At 32.4% G+C, this 17,265-nt stretch overlaps 1 protein-coding gene across 1 annotated transcript in view; it reads left to right on the top strand.

The window, feature by feature from the left end:
* The window catches only part of LOC149773079 (baculoviral IAP repeat-containing protein 8-like), a 30,012-nt gene extending 24,028 nt beyond the window's left edge, over nucleotides 1-5,984 (top strand). Inside the window, exons 7-8 of the mRNA XM_089946873.1 lie at nucleotides 732-860; nucleotides 3,215-5,984. Of these exons, the coding sequence (XP_089802999.1) occupies nucleotides 732-860; nucleotides 3,215-3,411 (326 nt within the window). The 3' untranslated portion in view covers nucleotides 3,412-5,984. The remainder of the gene's footprint in view (nucleotides 1-731; nucleotides 861-3,214) is intronic.
* The last annotated feature ends 11,281 nt before the right edge of the window (nucleotides 5,985-17,265 follow it).

The following is a 17,265-nucleotide window of genomic DNA, read 5'->3' as shown; positions in this document are numbered from 1 at the left end:
ATACAAACATAGGCAAGACAAACAAATAAAACAGACAAACCATTGTCCTTGTAAAACTTTACATGACTATGACATGAAAAAGACTCATTAAGAGTCGAAAGCACTTAGGCTAGCTAGATACTAGTTTTGCACTGTTCGTAGTCAGTTTATTACATTTATCTTAATCAATCCCTGATAAACATGATCCCTTGCTGGATCCAGTGCACTTGAAAGGACTGTTATTCGCCATATGATTTGTATTCTTTACATATATATATATATATATATATATATATATATATATATATATATATATATATATGTGTGTGTGTGTGTGTGTGTGTGTGTGTGTTTTATACAAATAATACTATGATACACGATAGAGAATTTAATTCGTACTCTACAGAGATTCAAACCCAGGTCCACAGGTAAACGGCACCCATTGCCTTGGGTAGCATCATTTTTTGGTGATGTGTGCTTAATTGTGAGGGAATATGGGCTTGTGTATGCAGGCAAGGTGATGGGTGCCATTTACCTGCGGAACTGGGTTCGAATCTCAGTAGAGTACAAATTAAAAATTCTCTAACCTGTATGACAGTATTATTTGTATTAAATATTAATTCTGCTTACTATTATCAAGCATTCTTCTATAGAATCTAGGGATAGCACTTTCCATTCTGTCTGTTGTATATTTATAATTCTCTCTCTTTCTTTCTCTGTATATATATATATATATATATATATATATATAGGTCGAGAAGATTATGGGACCCAAGACATAGTGGCTGTAATATTAGACAAAGAAGAACAGGGAACTGAACCAGACACTGCGCAGAAGTCATCATCTGTAGGCACTGGACAAGGTTCCCACAGGTTTGGAGGTAATGCATGTTAGTAGTTCATATACGGGTTTTTATACTTCTGCTGCTTTCAGCTGGACATCTTTTTGTAGTCATGTTCGTCCATTTGTCCGTCCAGTGAAGGCTTTCAGCACTATTGCACAAAACTAAATGTATCTGTGTGTTTATGTTCACATGATTAAGCAGCAAGCACTTGAGTTTGGCAATGAAATTTCGCAGAGACGTTTTTATTTTTAGGTACATAATGTAATAATATATTTCTGGTGATTATGTTTGTTTAATTTTTGTACAGATGTTTTTATGTACTCTTTATTCATTTCCCGTTGACATAAAGTAGATCATTATCTTTTGTAGTGGTATATATTTCTATGATACAGAATTTGAAGTCTGTATATACCGATCTCTCAGTCATTAGTCCATTAACATGTTTAAGTACTAAGGTGACAAGGTTTTACTAATCATATAATTAATGTATTGCAATCGTTTGTATGTATACAAGTATTTCTTCTGCTTGTTTTGTAGTTAGTAATATTTTAATTTTAGTTTAAATAAATATTCTAACATTAATGGAAATAAAGGTTGGTGTTCATGATAATGACAGTGACAATTGTGATGATGTTTTGCTGTATACAGCATTAAGTAATGTGCAGCTTTTTTCCACAAACATAATGATTACAACCTGTTAACTATGCAGATTACTCCATATTTAAGTTGTACTAAATAAAGGAGGGTCTGCTGTGAACTTTTAAATTAGGGCTCCTTAGACTTGGTCATATTTATTTTCGGAGGATATTCCTGTACAGTTAAACTCTTTATATAATTGATCTTTCTTTCTCTTTGTCATATATTTTGCCGACATTTTTCATCTTTCTATATTCTGTTTTTTTTTAAAATTTTTTATCTCCTGTTGAAAGTTTTGTACATGCAACCAATTTATTCAGTACACTTAACCTTGTATATTACATAATATCTATAATGTCATTCAGTATACTTTAAATATTATATTACATAATATCTATAATGTCATTCAGTATACTTTAAATATTATATTACATAATTTCTATAATGTCATTCAGTATACTTTAAATATTATATTATGTAATATCTATAATGTCATTCAGTATACTTTAAATATCATATTACATAATATCTATAATGTCATTCAGATACTTTAAATATTATATTATGTAATATCTATAATGTCATTCAGTATACTTTAAATATTATATTACATAATATCTATAATGTCATTCAGTATACTTAAATATTATATTACATAATATCTATAATGTCATTCAGTATACTTTAAATATTATATTATGTAATATCTATAATGTCATTCAGTATACTTTAAATATTATATTACATAATATCTATAAAGTCATTCAGTATACTTAAATATTATATTACATAATATCTATAATGTCATTCAGTATACTTTAAATATTATATTACATAATTTCTATAATGTCATTCAGTATACTTTAAATATTATATTATGTAATATCTATAATGTCATTCAGTATACTTTAAATATCATATTACATAATATCTATAATGTCATTCAGTATACTTTAAATATTATATTATGTAATATCTATAATGTCATTCAGTATACTTTAAATATTATATTACATAATACCTATAATGTCATTCAGTATACTTTAAATATTATATTACGTAATATCTATAATGTCATTCAGTATACTTTAAATATTATATTACATAATATCTATAAAGTCATTCAGTATACTTAAATATTATATTACATAATATCTATAATGTCATTCAGTATACTTTAAATATTATATTACATAATTTCTATAATGTCATTCAGTATACTTTAAATATTATATTATGTAATATCTATAATGTCATTCAGTATACTTTAAATATTATATTACATAATATCAACTTCATTATTCCGTATACTTAACATATGATATTACTGAATATCTACAATGTTATTCAGTATATGTAAACTATAATATTATGTAATAACTACTATGTTATTCAGTATACTTAACATATTATATTACATAGTATCTACAATGGAAGAAAAGAAAGATGATCATGTTATTCTGGGAAATGCTTGGCGTCATTACTATTGACAGTATAAAAGTGATATGGCACATAATTCATTGTATAGCAAGAGACTATTTATTATGCAATCAGTAAAATCACTAATCTAACATTACTTCAATGTTATTATGAAATTTTCATTTATGATAGGAACTTGTTGTGTTCTCGATATCCCACAAAACAAAGTTTGTAAACAATGTGTGCATTTGTGACTTTCGTGATTTAAATCTGATATTATATTCATTTGCTATATATGTCAATTTTTATTCATATTTTTTGGACTATATTTTCAGACAGATCCATGTCACTCAGGCATGAGCATGAAAATCTAAAGCTCCAGATAATGTGCATGGAATGTAAAGAGCACGTGCGTAACATTCTGTTTCTACCTTGCAAACACCATACCATATGTGAGAAGTGTTCTTCTCAAATATATGTCTGCTTCACGTGTTTCAGAATAGTAAGAAAGAAGGTCAAAACCTACATGTAATAGAAACCTCATTGTGGAGTCCAAACTGTGTCCTAGCCATAATGTGTATCAGTAATCAAAGCTTTGGTGAAAAATATAACTAAAATGTATATAATTTATTTTGTACCCGCTTCAAAAAGGTGTGACCCAGAGCCAATATCTGCATATCACAGAAGACTCTTTCAGTCAAAATTGTGACCTAAGCATATTGTGAATCGGGCTTTGTAGTGACACTCATTGCCATAACTGCTTACATGTTTGACAATTTTGTAGAAAGTCATATGTGACACAGATATTATTGAGACAAAGATACAGCCTTCCATAGTTTGCAGCCAGTTGTTAACAGCTAGTGTTTGCTACAGCTATACACATGTCAATGGACATTTCAAGCTGGAATTATCATTTTATAAAGCATATCCAATTGCAGACTAATCCTTTTATGGGCACCTAGGAAGTTTTGTCAGCAAATCTTGTTGATCTAGGACTAAGGGTCATTCTGTGTTGATAAACATAAGCAGACCCAATCATTGATACAGTTATAAAGTGAGCTCTTTACTTGGATGAGCAGTTTAATTTTTTCACTCTTTTGAATTTCCAATTTGAAGGCATGCTGAGAAACACAACACCTTCCGATTGACTGGTTTTGCCTAATAGGCGATATAATTTTGGTCTAATGTGCGTTAGTTATAATATATATGGTTGTCATGTTAAATTTTAAATTGAGATCTATATTTACTCATTTCTGGTTAGAAAAGGCTAGCATGTTAGATGAATAAAGATACAAATTGAAAATGTCACTTCACCATTTAGCCCTGTTCTCTCCCCCTACCTGATATGCATTGACTGTGATAATTGTAGTTATGTCTCATGAGTTACCAACTTATTGACCGCTTTGACTTTTCCACAATAATGCATTTATATTCCTCTGTTACCTCTCTGAGAATCAGTATTCCTCTGTTACCTCTCTGAGAATCAGTATTCCTCTGTTACCTCTCTGAGAATCAGTATTCCTCTGTTACCTCTCTGAGTATCAATCAACTCTTAAACACTCTTGTTCTTTTCGAAATAAGTTGACCACGACAAATCTCATTTCTTCATATGTGGAACCTCTGATCAAGTGCTTTTTCCACCTGGTTTTAAGTAATAATTCATTATTACATTTGCAGTCTGATATAAAAATGTCAGTGAAAAAAAAATTTGTTCAGGTCCACTGCAGCAAAAGGTTGAAAAAAAGGTTCTATTTGAATGAAAAGTAAGGAAACCTTGTTAATTTTGATAAAAGAAGAGCAATATCTACATAGTTTTAAATTAGTACAAAGAATACCAGCTTGACCATTTACTTGTTCACATAATTATATATTGGGTAACTTTAAATTCATTACACTTGTTCACATTATTATATTATTTGGTACCTTCACATCCATTCAGCTGTATTCTTACTTAATTTTACTAGCACCTTCTAGCATATGAATGTGTACATTTGGTGACCTGTGATTGCATATGTTTCAGTAATAGCTATGAAACGTCCATTGCACAATTTATTCTTTAAATTATTTTAAAAATAGCAGCCTCAGTGTCCTCCGTTAAGGTTTATTAAGAATGTTTTGAAATGGTACCAGAAAATTAACTTGCATTTGAACAATGTTACCTCTTTTGAAACATTTTTTACTATTTTCTCTTTATTTGTGTCACAGTTCCTTCTAGTGATAAGGAAGTTTAATAAAAATAATATTTCTCTCTGTATTTGTCACTGTTTACAGTAATATACCCTGGTCTATATAGCATGTATTAAACAGCCGTATTATAGACTTCTGTACTCTGCTGTATTGCTAGAATTTGCATGCATCATAGAGCCGAATTTAATACGATCATGATGAAGCTCTCCAGCAAATAAAGAACAATATATAAAAGACTGCATATGCAATATACTTTAGTGCAAATACTGTTAATAGCTGTTTACCATGTAACCTCAATAGTAAGCACGATGGAATTTCAATGTTGAAGAAGTTTGTAAATCTCTTACAAATGTACCATAAAAATGGTCGATCTTCCAGGAGGTAATGCTTGTCTGAACGTTTCTTACAAGTAAATCAGAAATATTCATGGGATAAAGTTTCGTCTTTTGTCAATGTTAAGATTCCATTAGCACTCAACCTTGACAAAAAAGTTTCATAACTGAGTTTATTTCGTGAGCATTTGTTACAACAGCAATCGATATCTATATATATCTGTGTGTGTATGTGTTGACACAAGCTTTCTGATAAAGTACAATAATAATTACATATTCATGGTTGTATTTAACATGGCAAGTAACATGTTATTTGTATATTCATACTTGCATTTAAGTTACATATTTCTGTTTGCTCTTGATCAAGTTTGTTTATTTTATTTACAATAACATTAATTTTTTCTGCCAGCCTATTCTCCTCAAGAAAAGTAATTAGCTCTTATAACTCTTTTTATGTGTATAAATTTGACGTTCATTTTGATTTCAAGTGGTTCCTTGATTACAGTAGGGACTAGCATTTGTTTTGTTAAAAGAATTTGCTTGCAATGTTCATTTTCCACATTCAATAAATGATTGTTTCACATAACAGGTTTTGGCATCGTTTATCTTTTCTTCTCTTCTACCATTATGTTAAAATGTAAATACTGGGAAAGAATCGTAGCAAAACAAAACAGCACACAAACCAACCAGCAAATAAACAAACAACCTCTGAGTGTTGATTATAAGCCATAGAAGTAACGGTTCCTTATGCATTAATTCCCTTTCTATTGGAGTCATTAAATGAAACTATAATTTCATGAGCTGAACTTTATTTTACATGCAAAGTTCGAAGACATTTAGAGTGTATCATTTGAATGACATTTAGAGTGTATCATTTGAATGACATTTAGAGTGTATCATTTGAATGATATTTAGAGTGCATCATTTGAATGACATTTAGAGTGTATCATTTGAATGACATTTAGAGTGTATCATTTGAATGACATTTAGAGTGTATCATTTGAATGACATTTAGAGTGTACCATTTGAATGACATTTAGAGTGTATCATTTGAATGACATTTAGAGTGTATCATTTGAATGACATTTAGAGTGTATCATTTGAATGATATTTAGAGTGTATCATTTGAATGACATTTAGAGTGTATAATTTGAATGACATTTAGAGTGTATCATTTGAATGATATTTAGAGTGTATCATTTGAATGACATTTAGAGTGTATCATTTGAATGACATTTACAGTGCATCATTTGAATGACATTTAGAGTGTACCATTTGAATGACATTTAGAGTGTATCATTTGAATGACATTTAGATAGCTTTAAAAATAACGAAAATATAAAAGTGCCTTTTTAATCTTTCAGGGGTATATTTGCTCAGTTAAAAGTAAGAAGTAGTGTTTTGTTGTTATATCTGAAAAGAGAGGTAACTCTTATGCATCCATCCTGTCATATACTCCATTGTATATACCACTGAACAGTTGAAAGTATTATTCAATCAAAAGTAAGTTTTGGCCCACTACTGAATTGAAATACTTTTTAATATTCGTCCAAAAAAAAATTACCTTAGATTTTAGGAGCAAGAGATGCATAACTAAAAGCCACTTCTTTGATGCCTCGTAAAATGGTCTACCTAGTATCAGGATTGATTCGTTTGTCCCGATATACCATAACCATTAGTGTCTTTGATGCATTATTCGAGTCTGTGTCAATAAAACCATGACACCATCCTTGTAATTATCCATAAATCTATATCAATCAAAATACACCCAGCATTCATTTGTTGGCCAAGATGCCTTATAGGGAATATGCCTTAAAGCGGTCTCTGCCCAACCAAACTAGGAAATGAGTGTGTGTGCCTTACATGCTCCAATACCCACTGCAATTACTTATTAGAGGTATCTCGAATACAGATGAAAACATGTGTTATTCAAAGGTCTAATTCTTTTTACGTATCAGATTTAAAAAAATAAGAGAAGAGAGTGATCAAATTTAAAACATGTAAGAATCTGATTTGACTCATTGATCCCTTTTTTCATTGTAACTCTGAAACAGTCTGCTAAATATCAATATTTCCTCTCTCTATTGCTCTTTAGAATGCAAGTGTCAGACATGTATAAATAGAATGCCATACTGCAAGTGTCACACATGTGTAAATTGAATGTCATACTGCAAGTGTCACACATGTATAAATTGAATGCTGTACTGCAAGTGTCAGACATGTATAAATTGAATGCCATACTGCAAGTGTCAAACATATGTAAATAGAATGCCATGCTGCAAGTGTCAAACATATGTAAATATAATGCCATGCTGCAAGTGTCAGACATGTATAAATATAATGCCATACTGCAAGTGTCAGACATGTATAAATATAATGCCATACTGCAAGTGTCAAACATGTATAAATTGAATGCCATGCTGCAGGTGTCAAACATATGCAAATAGAATGCCATCCTGCAAGTATCACACATGTATAAATATAATGCCATGCTGCAAGTGTCAGACATGTATAAATAGAATGCCATTTCTGCAAGTGTCAGACATGTATAAATTAAATGCCATGCTGCAAGTGTCAGACATATGTAAATAGAATGCCATGCTGCAAGTGTCAGACATGCATAAATTGAATGCCATGCTGCAAGTATCAGACATATGTAAATAGAATGCAATGCCATGCTGCAAGTGTCAGACATGTATAAATAGAATGCTATACTGTAAGTGTCAGACATGCATAAATATAATGCCATGCTGTAAGTGTCACACATGTATAAATTGAATGCCATAATGCAGGTGTTATACATGTATAAACTGAATGCCATACTGCAAGTGTCAGACATATATAAATAGAATGCCATACTGCAAGTGTCAGACATGTATAAATATAATGTCATGCTGCAAGTGTCACACATGTATAAACAGAATGCCTTACTGCAAGAGTCCAACATGTATAAATATAATGCCATACTTTAGATGTCAAACATGTATAAATAGAATGCCATACTGCACATGTCAGACATGTATAATAAATTCCTGAAATCACATGATTATTTCGTCAGATATGATGTGACATTACAAAAATAACCACTGGCAAATTTCCTCATTAGCAGATTGTTTTTAAAGATAACGAAAGAATAGCGACCAACTTTCAAATCAATTTATTTTTGTAGATTTTTCAAAGTTCGCACGCAAAGAGATGAATGTTTTTCTTATTTATGGAACTCATGGATTCTTGATTTATCTCATGCATAACCAGGCAGACATTGTTTTGTCGTATAGTCTTGCACGACACATGAGAGAGATTAACTGATGTAATGTTTCAGACATTTGTAAACGCATACAACCAAAATCAAGAGTAAGACCCGAATAAAATAATAATAGATCCTTGGGTCAAGACAGATGGTAATATTGGATATCTTATTAAGAATGGAGAAATAAAAGTTTGAGGATTCTGCAAGGCGCAGTATGACGTTCTCCACGTAAGTAAAACATGCTAGTCATGCCAGAAAAGGCTATTTCGCATTTTAATTTGTTTCCCCCAAAAATTGTGTACCTACTTTTGTTGATGTCTCATACACGTTGGGCTTTAAAGATGAAATTTTGGAAATGGGAATATTTTCTATTTTTTTAATATAAACACACCGTGAAAGGAAATTTAAAATGATTTCCGGAAGAAGAAAGCGACAGACATTTAAATGTTATTTAGAAATTTAATGTGATAGAAGAGAATCAGAGTGTTACTTACCCTGGTTTAAGACCGGTTATCGATAAGGGCTTCAGTTCATCAAATACTATATTTAGTTTTCACTTACGGACTCGATCTTATCCCACGAATGTTTCAAAATATATTTATGTCTTTCTCCTGAGTGCAAAACCATGTTAGTGTATAAATATATATTTACCATTTGTCGATAGGATCAAGGTTTAAAAGAATATGTTCACTTTAATGTATGAATCAGAAGTTTAAGTCAGCGAGTTCTTATCTTGCATACATTGAAACACTAATACGTTGGACAAGAAAAATTGATTTTGTGTTTACTGTTACCCCATTTGATTAGCATTAATTGTAACATATCATCGACAAAGATGGCGAAAATTAAAGTTAGAAATGTAATTTCCCATATACAAGATGGTAAAAGGTTCCGCTGATTTTAAACCAAGGTTTTTCGCAGTTCATTACATACAAATTAGACAGTGTTTATTTTTCATTTATTGTCCCGAATCTTAGTCAACACATGTTTCGATACATCTTTAAAGTCGTCTCCAAATTAATATAATAAAAACGTTGAATTGCTTAAAAATAAAGAGTAAACATTGACATAAAAGGCTAAAAGAGGAGCTCCTTCTTCAATCTTGGCATGAAATATGGTGTACTGAAAATTACCTGTTAAAATGTTTAAAACGGAAGTTATGCCGTAAATTCCAAGTGACACCAATACAACAAAAACATCAAAATTTCTATATCTTTCATATACTCTTTTTCAATTAAATAAGGGATTTTGCAGTCAAGGTTAATGAGTCAAATGTTTAATTTCATTCTGCAGCAGTTTACAAACTTAAAGGAAGAACAAAATTTCACATTTAGTTTTTGAAGCAATAGCAAAACGTAATACATTTGTTCATGTATTAATGAAAAGTTGACTGCAGTTATTATATTTTAACAATATTGACTGGCACTTAAATTGTATAGATTTGGAATGAGAAAAAAGTATTTGCACTGAACTAATTTTAACACAGACTTGAGTTCACTTAGGATTCATTGTCAAAATAACTGGTTGTGCCTGTTGCTGCATCCTAAGTGATTTTCAGGTTTCTATTCCGTCATTGGTCATGTACGGCAGAGGAAAAGCCGCCATTTGTGTGTGAAAAGGGGCTGGAATGTTGATTTGTGAAAATAGAAGGCTGCAGGCCCATAACCTCTTGTAAAAACAAAAACAAAATTCTGTTTAGAAGGGTATATGAGGGCCATGCAGGTGACCAGCGCAAGGCTTTTTTATTTTTATCTACAAGCCTGTTAAGTGTATAACGATGTTTATGCATATAGTTTGACTGTGTATTCTAAATCTGATATTACGCATAGGCGAAAGAAATTTAGAAAGAAACGTTTGACGACGTACACGACGTTTTGATAGAAATCTTCAATGAACTAAAAGCTGAAGAAACAAATTATAATTCGATGAAGGAAAGAAATATTTTATACCAGAAATGAAAATGAATTTGTGCAGAAGAAAAAAATATTCAATACTTTTTCTGCCTGCAGAGAAAAAATAAGCTATAATAGCAAGGCTTGGTCGAGGTCATAAGACTGGAATGTGTAAGCATTGTGATGAAAATAAAACCAGAAGTGTACAGATATATCAAAAATCTTATAGAGGGACATAATATGTCGTCCCTTAAACTTAATGCGAGTACTTCACTGTAATAATAATAATAATAATAATAATGACCTTATTTAAAGAGGGTAACACAATTAGCTAAGAACTAATCTACCTTGAGGCCCTAATACAAAGGAATTTATTTATTTTAGCTGCATCTCTGAAGCCGCTGGATATATTGGGTTTGGAAGAATGAGATAGAGTGGGAATTTCTAATCTCAGCTGGAATACTATTCCAGAGCAGAGTTCCAGAGTATTGGAAACATTTTTTTAAAAAATAACTCCTTATTTGGCTTGGGAATTTTATACTGTTTGGTAGACATGGATCGCATGTGGGGAGTATTGCCAGGTATCCTATACTGGAATAGTGATTGTAAATATTCAGGAGCACTATTATGGGATATCATGTACATTAATTTGGCTTTTCTCAAACAGATTCGGTCTTTAATAGGTAATATTGTTAACTTACCAGCTAAATTTTCATTGCTTTCTTCTGGATTGATATTAGCCATAATGCTCTTTTTTGACGATATGCCAGCTTTGCTATGTTTTTATCATTGAATGACCCCATAGCGTATTACAGTAGTCTAAATAGGGTTGTGTATAACTGTTATAAATTAGTTTTCTGTGTCTTTCAGGGAAATAATGTCTTATCCTACTGAGAAGCCATACACTTGAATTGACTTTTGTATTGATATGTTTGATATGTTCAGTCAATGATAGGTTATTATCTACCAGAACACCAAGTAGTATATCATTGGCAAATTTTTATCCTTCCATGTCAGACAGAGTTCATCACTATCAAGATTTGTCCTATTTTGCCGTGTTGAGATAAGTAATATTTTAGTTTTACCAGTATTTACCACCATGCCATTGCATGTGCACCAGTTATCCAGTTTGTTTTGGGCATCCTGTAAAAAAATTTTTAGTTTGTGTTTTGTGTTTTGGATGTCTGACAACGTTGTGTCATCTGCATAGAGATCTGTAGATGATATTGAGTCTCTTAGTAAAAGTGGTAGGTCATTAATAAATACAATAAATAGGAATGGACCTAGAATTGAGCCTTGTGGTACTCTATATATAATTGTTCCAGATTCAGACAAAACATTATTTATGTAAACATGTTGTGTTCTTTCACTTAAGTATGAAGTAAACCATCTAATTGTTCTTTCATTACATTGGTAGATTTTCAGTTTCTTTAAAAGGATTTCATGATCCACCATGTCAAAAGCTTTCCTGAAATCTACAAATACAGATCCTATTATTCTACCTTGGTCAAGTGCTTGAAGCCATTTATCAGTTAGGGAGATCAAGGCAGTCTCACAGGAATGTTTGTGTCTAAAGCCTGAGTGATTATGGTGTAACAGCAAGTGTTTGGTTAAATGACATGAATGAGTCATGGACATGCTTTTCAATCAATTTTGACAAGCTGGGTAGTATTGAGATTGGTTGGTAGTTATCAGCGTCATCCTTATAACCAGATTTGTGAATACGAGTTACTTTTGCAGTTTTCCATATTTTGGGGACAGATGAGTTTGCAATACTAAAACTGATTATGAATGTTATTCTATCTACATAATCTGTGTTGATCTCCATACACAGTTCATACTTCGGAATACATTGCTGGCCTTGCTTAGTCTGCTCTGGATGTCGTTATTGGTGCCTTCATCTTGTCGGATGCTGCTGCCCAGTTATGTAAAGCTGTTAGTGCTAGGTAAGTCTGCACGATCTATCCTAATTGATGTTGGTGAGTCTATGTTGAGATATATAACTTCGGTCTTCTTCTGGCTTGCTCTCTGTCCTACATGGTGTAAAAAGGTGCAGGTGTGTTGTGTCTTATCTTTTATTTGCTGGTGGTGTGGAAAGCAATGCGAGATCATCTGCAAGGCGCAGGTCTTACATTGTGGAAAACAGTGTCCGTCTGATGTTGTTAATGTATCTTCTGTTGTTCTTCGCATGACCCTGTCCTTTACTGGGTTGAATCCCTGTCTGACCAGTCTTGACTTCAAAAACACATGTCGCAGAATGGCTGTGGATGCTATCAAAAGCCGTTTGGAGAGCAACAAAGTTAATGTACAGCTGTCTCTGCCACACTGTTTACTGTTCTGTGATGTTTCTCGGGGTGAAAATGTGATCTATACATTCCTTTCCCTTTCAAGATTAGACCTTGTCCTTCCTCAAAGTTTTATCGACAGCATCTGAGATCTGCTTGATGTTAACATTGGCAGGGATCTTACTAGTTATGGATAGCAGGGTGATGCCATGCCAATTATTACAGTCGCCGAGTGCACCTTTCTTGGGAATCTTTGTCCAGTCCTTGGATATTTGTTGTTCTTCCCAGATTTTGTAAACAGTGGCTGGAGAATGAGGCTGCGATATCTGGATCGGTTTGGAACATTTCAACATTCGGGTTATCATGTCCTGGAGCCTTGCCATTTTTGAGAGATTCAATAACTGCAATGATTTCTTCTTTCTCTGGTGAAGATTTGTTAATGTCAAGGTCTTCCTCGGCTTGTTGGATGTCGGCTTCTTCTTCAAGTGGTGGTCTATTCATAACCTTTCACGGTAATCCGTGGCTTACTGTCATATTTTTTGGCCCTTAACGTTATTTACTGTTTAAGTATTTTTCCTCTTTGTCCTGCTTTTGCAATATATTTCAGTTACATGTATATATCAATGTGACGTGGCTACTATATGGCTGCCTTATAGGCATGTCCCTTCCTCCCTTTGACGGTAAGCCGTCCCACACTTTCATTTTTTCGTCGATAATTTAATTCCTTGAAAGAAAGGAACAATATAACACAAAAGTCAATAAATTATTCCACAAAGAAAATATACAATAATTTTCTCCCTACCCAGACACAAAAAACCCATTGCTAGCAGAAATGTTTAATCAAATTCGCATTATTAGAATGTGGAAGAATTTGACAGACAATGAAACCAAACATTCTTAGATCTATAACCAAAATTGTTGGTGGTGGATTTAACAGGTCATATTAGATATCAATAGGCATGTCGTTAACTGGAGTATATAAGAAAGAAAACAAAGGTGGAGTGTTTATAAGCGTTGTTTATTATCTAACAACATATACATATGAAACCAGAACTTACACCATATGTGAAAACGTTAGTGTCTAAAAATATAATATATTGTTTTATAAAAGCTGTCTTCCTAATTTTACGGAGGAGAGTTTTAAAAACCAGATCCATAATTTTAGGATACCCTGCAATATATAAATTAGAAGACTTAGCTGGGAATAATACTAATGGAATATTTTATCAGGATGATGTATCTCCATGTGAAAACGAAGATGTCGTATTCAAGGTTAAAAACGATTTAAAGACCAAAGGAATGAATGGTAAAAAAAGTGTTTGTGCTTATAAAATGGAACTCATATGATTAATCTTTCAATACATTGGATCCCGTAGAAATTGTTTCATCACCAGCAAAACAGTCATAACGTCCAAAGACCCAGGTCAAAGAGTACCATAAAAACATAGTAATATTTATATGTAAAATAATTATGCTAAATAGACTGATATACATACTTTCAGGATATTAATGAATTGGAACGTCAAAGCACAAGCTACACACATTGTAAAGAGTATACAAGAGTGTACAAATGAAATCAAACCTGAAATATTAAAAGGGAGAACATAAAAACATCAGAGAATACAACCAAACAAATTCATGTGAATCTCGAAATACTGCAACAAGAACATCAATGTTTAATCAAGAAAAGTTTTCAAACTAATTTTACCAACGAATTTTATGCAGAAATATTTTACCAAATGAAAGAAAGTAATACTAGATAATACATTGCAGATGCAAAATTACCGAAATGTAAATGAAGAAAGTTACAGCCCACTTCTATTAGTCTTTAAACTAGAGGAAAAATAAAACGAATTCTTCATGAATCTAAAAGACGAATTATTTGAAACAAAATCCAGGACACTTTTAATAAACCCTGAATGAAGATATATTTGTAGCTGGATGAGCAGGAAATCAAAAACATTTGAGTGATATAACGTATGTTTAATAAACAATGAACCATACTTATTTCGAAAAAAGTAGACAAATAGAGATTTAGACTCAGTAAAAGTACAATTTTGTATCCCTACTAAAGTCAGAATAGTAGACAATGTCCACAGATTAACATGTGTACGTTTTGTATACTGGCTTCACATAACTAAAGGTACACACGCATAATGAAAAATGAAATTGAAAGTAAAGTTCGAGAAATGTTTGAGCAACCAAATGCAAAATTTCGACAGGAAATATATACCGAAAAACATAATTATTTGAGCAAACTTTACATGTGGACATACATAGGCCACTGGGTGGTTGAAATTCACATATGGATTGACCAAAACTGATAAAGAATATAAAAGCACGTCTTAATAGACAATATTTGTTTTCTTTATGCCGTAAGGTCAGTTATAAACCCGTGTAAGATGATCAGGACAACTCAAGCAAGTATAACCTTCATCAATATAAGCATTGGTTAATAAATTTCTAATCAATGCGTAAGATATAAACTGAATTTATACATTAACCAGTAGATGAGGAGGACTCCACTGCTGGCTGGCGGAAGTTATCAATGAGAATAACAGAAAGAAAATGAGATAGTCACGTAAATACAATATATAATGAAGTTAATTATTATTTAGATGAAATAAAGTATTGATAATTGGCAGTATCACAAATTATACGCACATATAAAAACCACGAAAGAAAAGAAGAAAAGCAGCAGAGGGGGCGAACAGACTGACTTTTGGAAGCGTCCAAAAACCGAAATAAGCCTTCCTAAAAAAAGGATTAATAACCTTAAAAATCAAAATAACTAACTACAGAGGACTCTCAAAGAGTCCCTCAAAGAGTCCCTCCAAAAGTCCCTCTTGGGGTTAGTCCACGTTATTTCTCCAACTGAAAACTTGTCGATGGCGAGTATATTACAAAAACGAACCAACTTGAGGTCCCGCCCCCTCTGCTGCTATAATTAAATCATCATCATATTAATAAATGCCACCGGCTAGTAAATCTCACACTGCTAGATTAGCTCGAGAGAGACTAGAAGCAATAAAGAAATTTATTCCTGTTCGTGATTCTGTTAGACAAAAATTGCAAGAACGTCAAGAAGCCCAAGTTGAATTTGCAGAAGGCGCAGAACAGTTATTTAAACCTGTTACAAAAGTTACCGAAAGTTTACTCCCTCCGTTAGAACAAACTGCTAAACAAACTGAAAAGATAGCACAACGAACTAAACAAACAAAAAAGATTTTACGGGATCTCCCAACCGAAATAGTTGCGGTACAACCTTATGATGAAGTACTTGAAGGTATTGGCAGAGTTCGTGCTGACATAGATGAAATAAAAAGTCTTGAATCAAAACCAAGACAAGAGGAAAAGGGTGAACAAATTACACTAAGTAATAAATTTACCAGTAAAAGCATTAATTATATACGAAATATTGAAGATGTCGGTGCATTAGCAAAGTTTGCCGTGGATAACTTTGAAGTAAAAGACAAATATTTAAAATATGGATATAAACCTAGGAAAAAAATATATCATGAAACCTGGCACAAATGGATTTTTCGTATATATTACAATAAAAGTAGAGCTCCTGGTGATCCAAGATATGATAATTTTCTCAAGGAAATAAACGATTATAATGCAGAAAAACAACAGTCTTCTTCACCGCAGAAAGAGATGTTGAAACCATCTAGAGAGAAAAGGAAACAGATGGCAAAAGAAATAAAGCAAAACGTAGAAGAAAAATGGAAACAAAGAGAAGAAATATTTAGAGATATGGAAACTAAACAACAGGAGAAATTACGTTCACTGGGTGAAGAAAGATATCCTGGTGATGATCATCTGGCGCTACTGGAAGTGGCCTGGGAAATGGTCTCATTGATTGTCCTAACAATGTTCTTTCTGACGTAGAACGACTAGAAATACTAATTGGAGGAAAACGAGCTGGAAATAATTCTCCAGAAATTGTTAATGAAATATCTGATATTTGTCGAAAATTATTTACTGGCGGTATTATGGATCGCAGCATTTATCGTTCCCTTATTGATGAAATTGCTGATGATTATCACAGCGACTAAACAATTAATTAATCAGTATATAAAAATGATTATACACAGTGCTCAACGTGGACCAATCATGGTCAGGGTAGTAAACTCACGACTGCCAAATTACAAAACAATTTACGGAGATGGACTTGGTGATGTTGTTCAGGGTCTATTTAGAAGGATGGCTCCAAAAACAATACCGATTGCAAAACAATTAGGGATGAAGTCTATTGAGGCTGTTTGTGATAAAATTCCTGGCGCTATTGGTAATCTTGCCAGTAAAGCGTTCTCGACAGTCAAGGACAGACTAGCTCGATTAGTACGAAGAAAACTGCAGCAACCGGCGAAACTGGCCAGCACTGAAGTTATGCCAGCAAATGTCAGTAAAATAATAAATCAAGCCGCAAGTCAAAAA

The sequence above is a fragment of the Sinohyriopsis cumingii genome, unplaced genomic scaffold, assembly GCF_028554795.1.
Source record: "Sinohyriopsis cumingii isolate HCF-2022 unplaced genomic scaffold, ASM2855479v2 utg000913l, whole genome shotgun sequence".
NCBI lineage: Eukaryota > Metazoa > Mollusca > Bivalvia > Unionida > Unionidae > Sinohyriopsis > Sinohyriopsis cumingii.
This window is presented reverse-complemented; position numbering and strand designations above follow the sequence as displayed.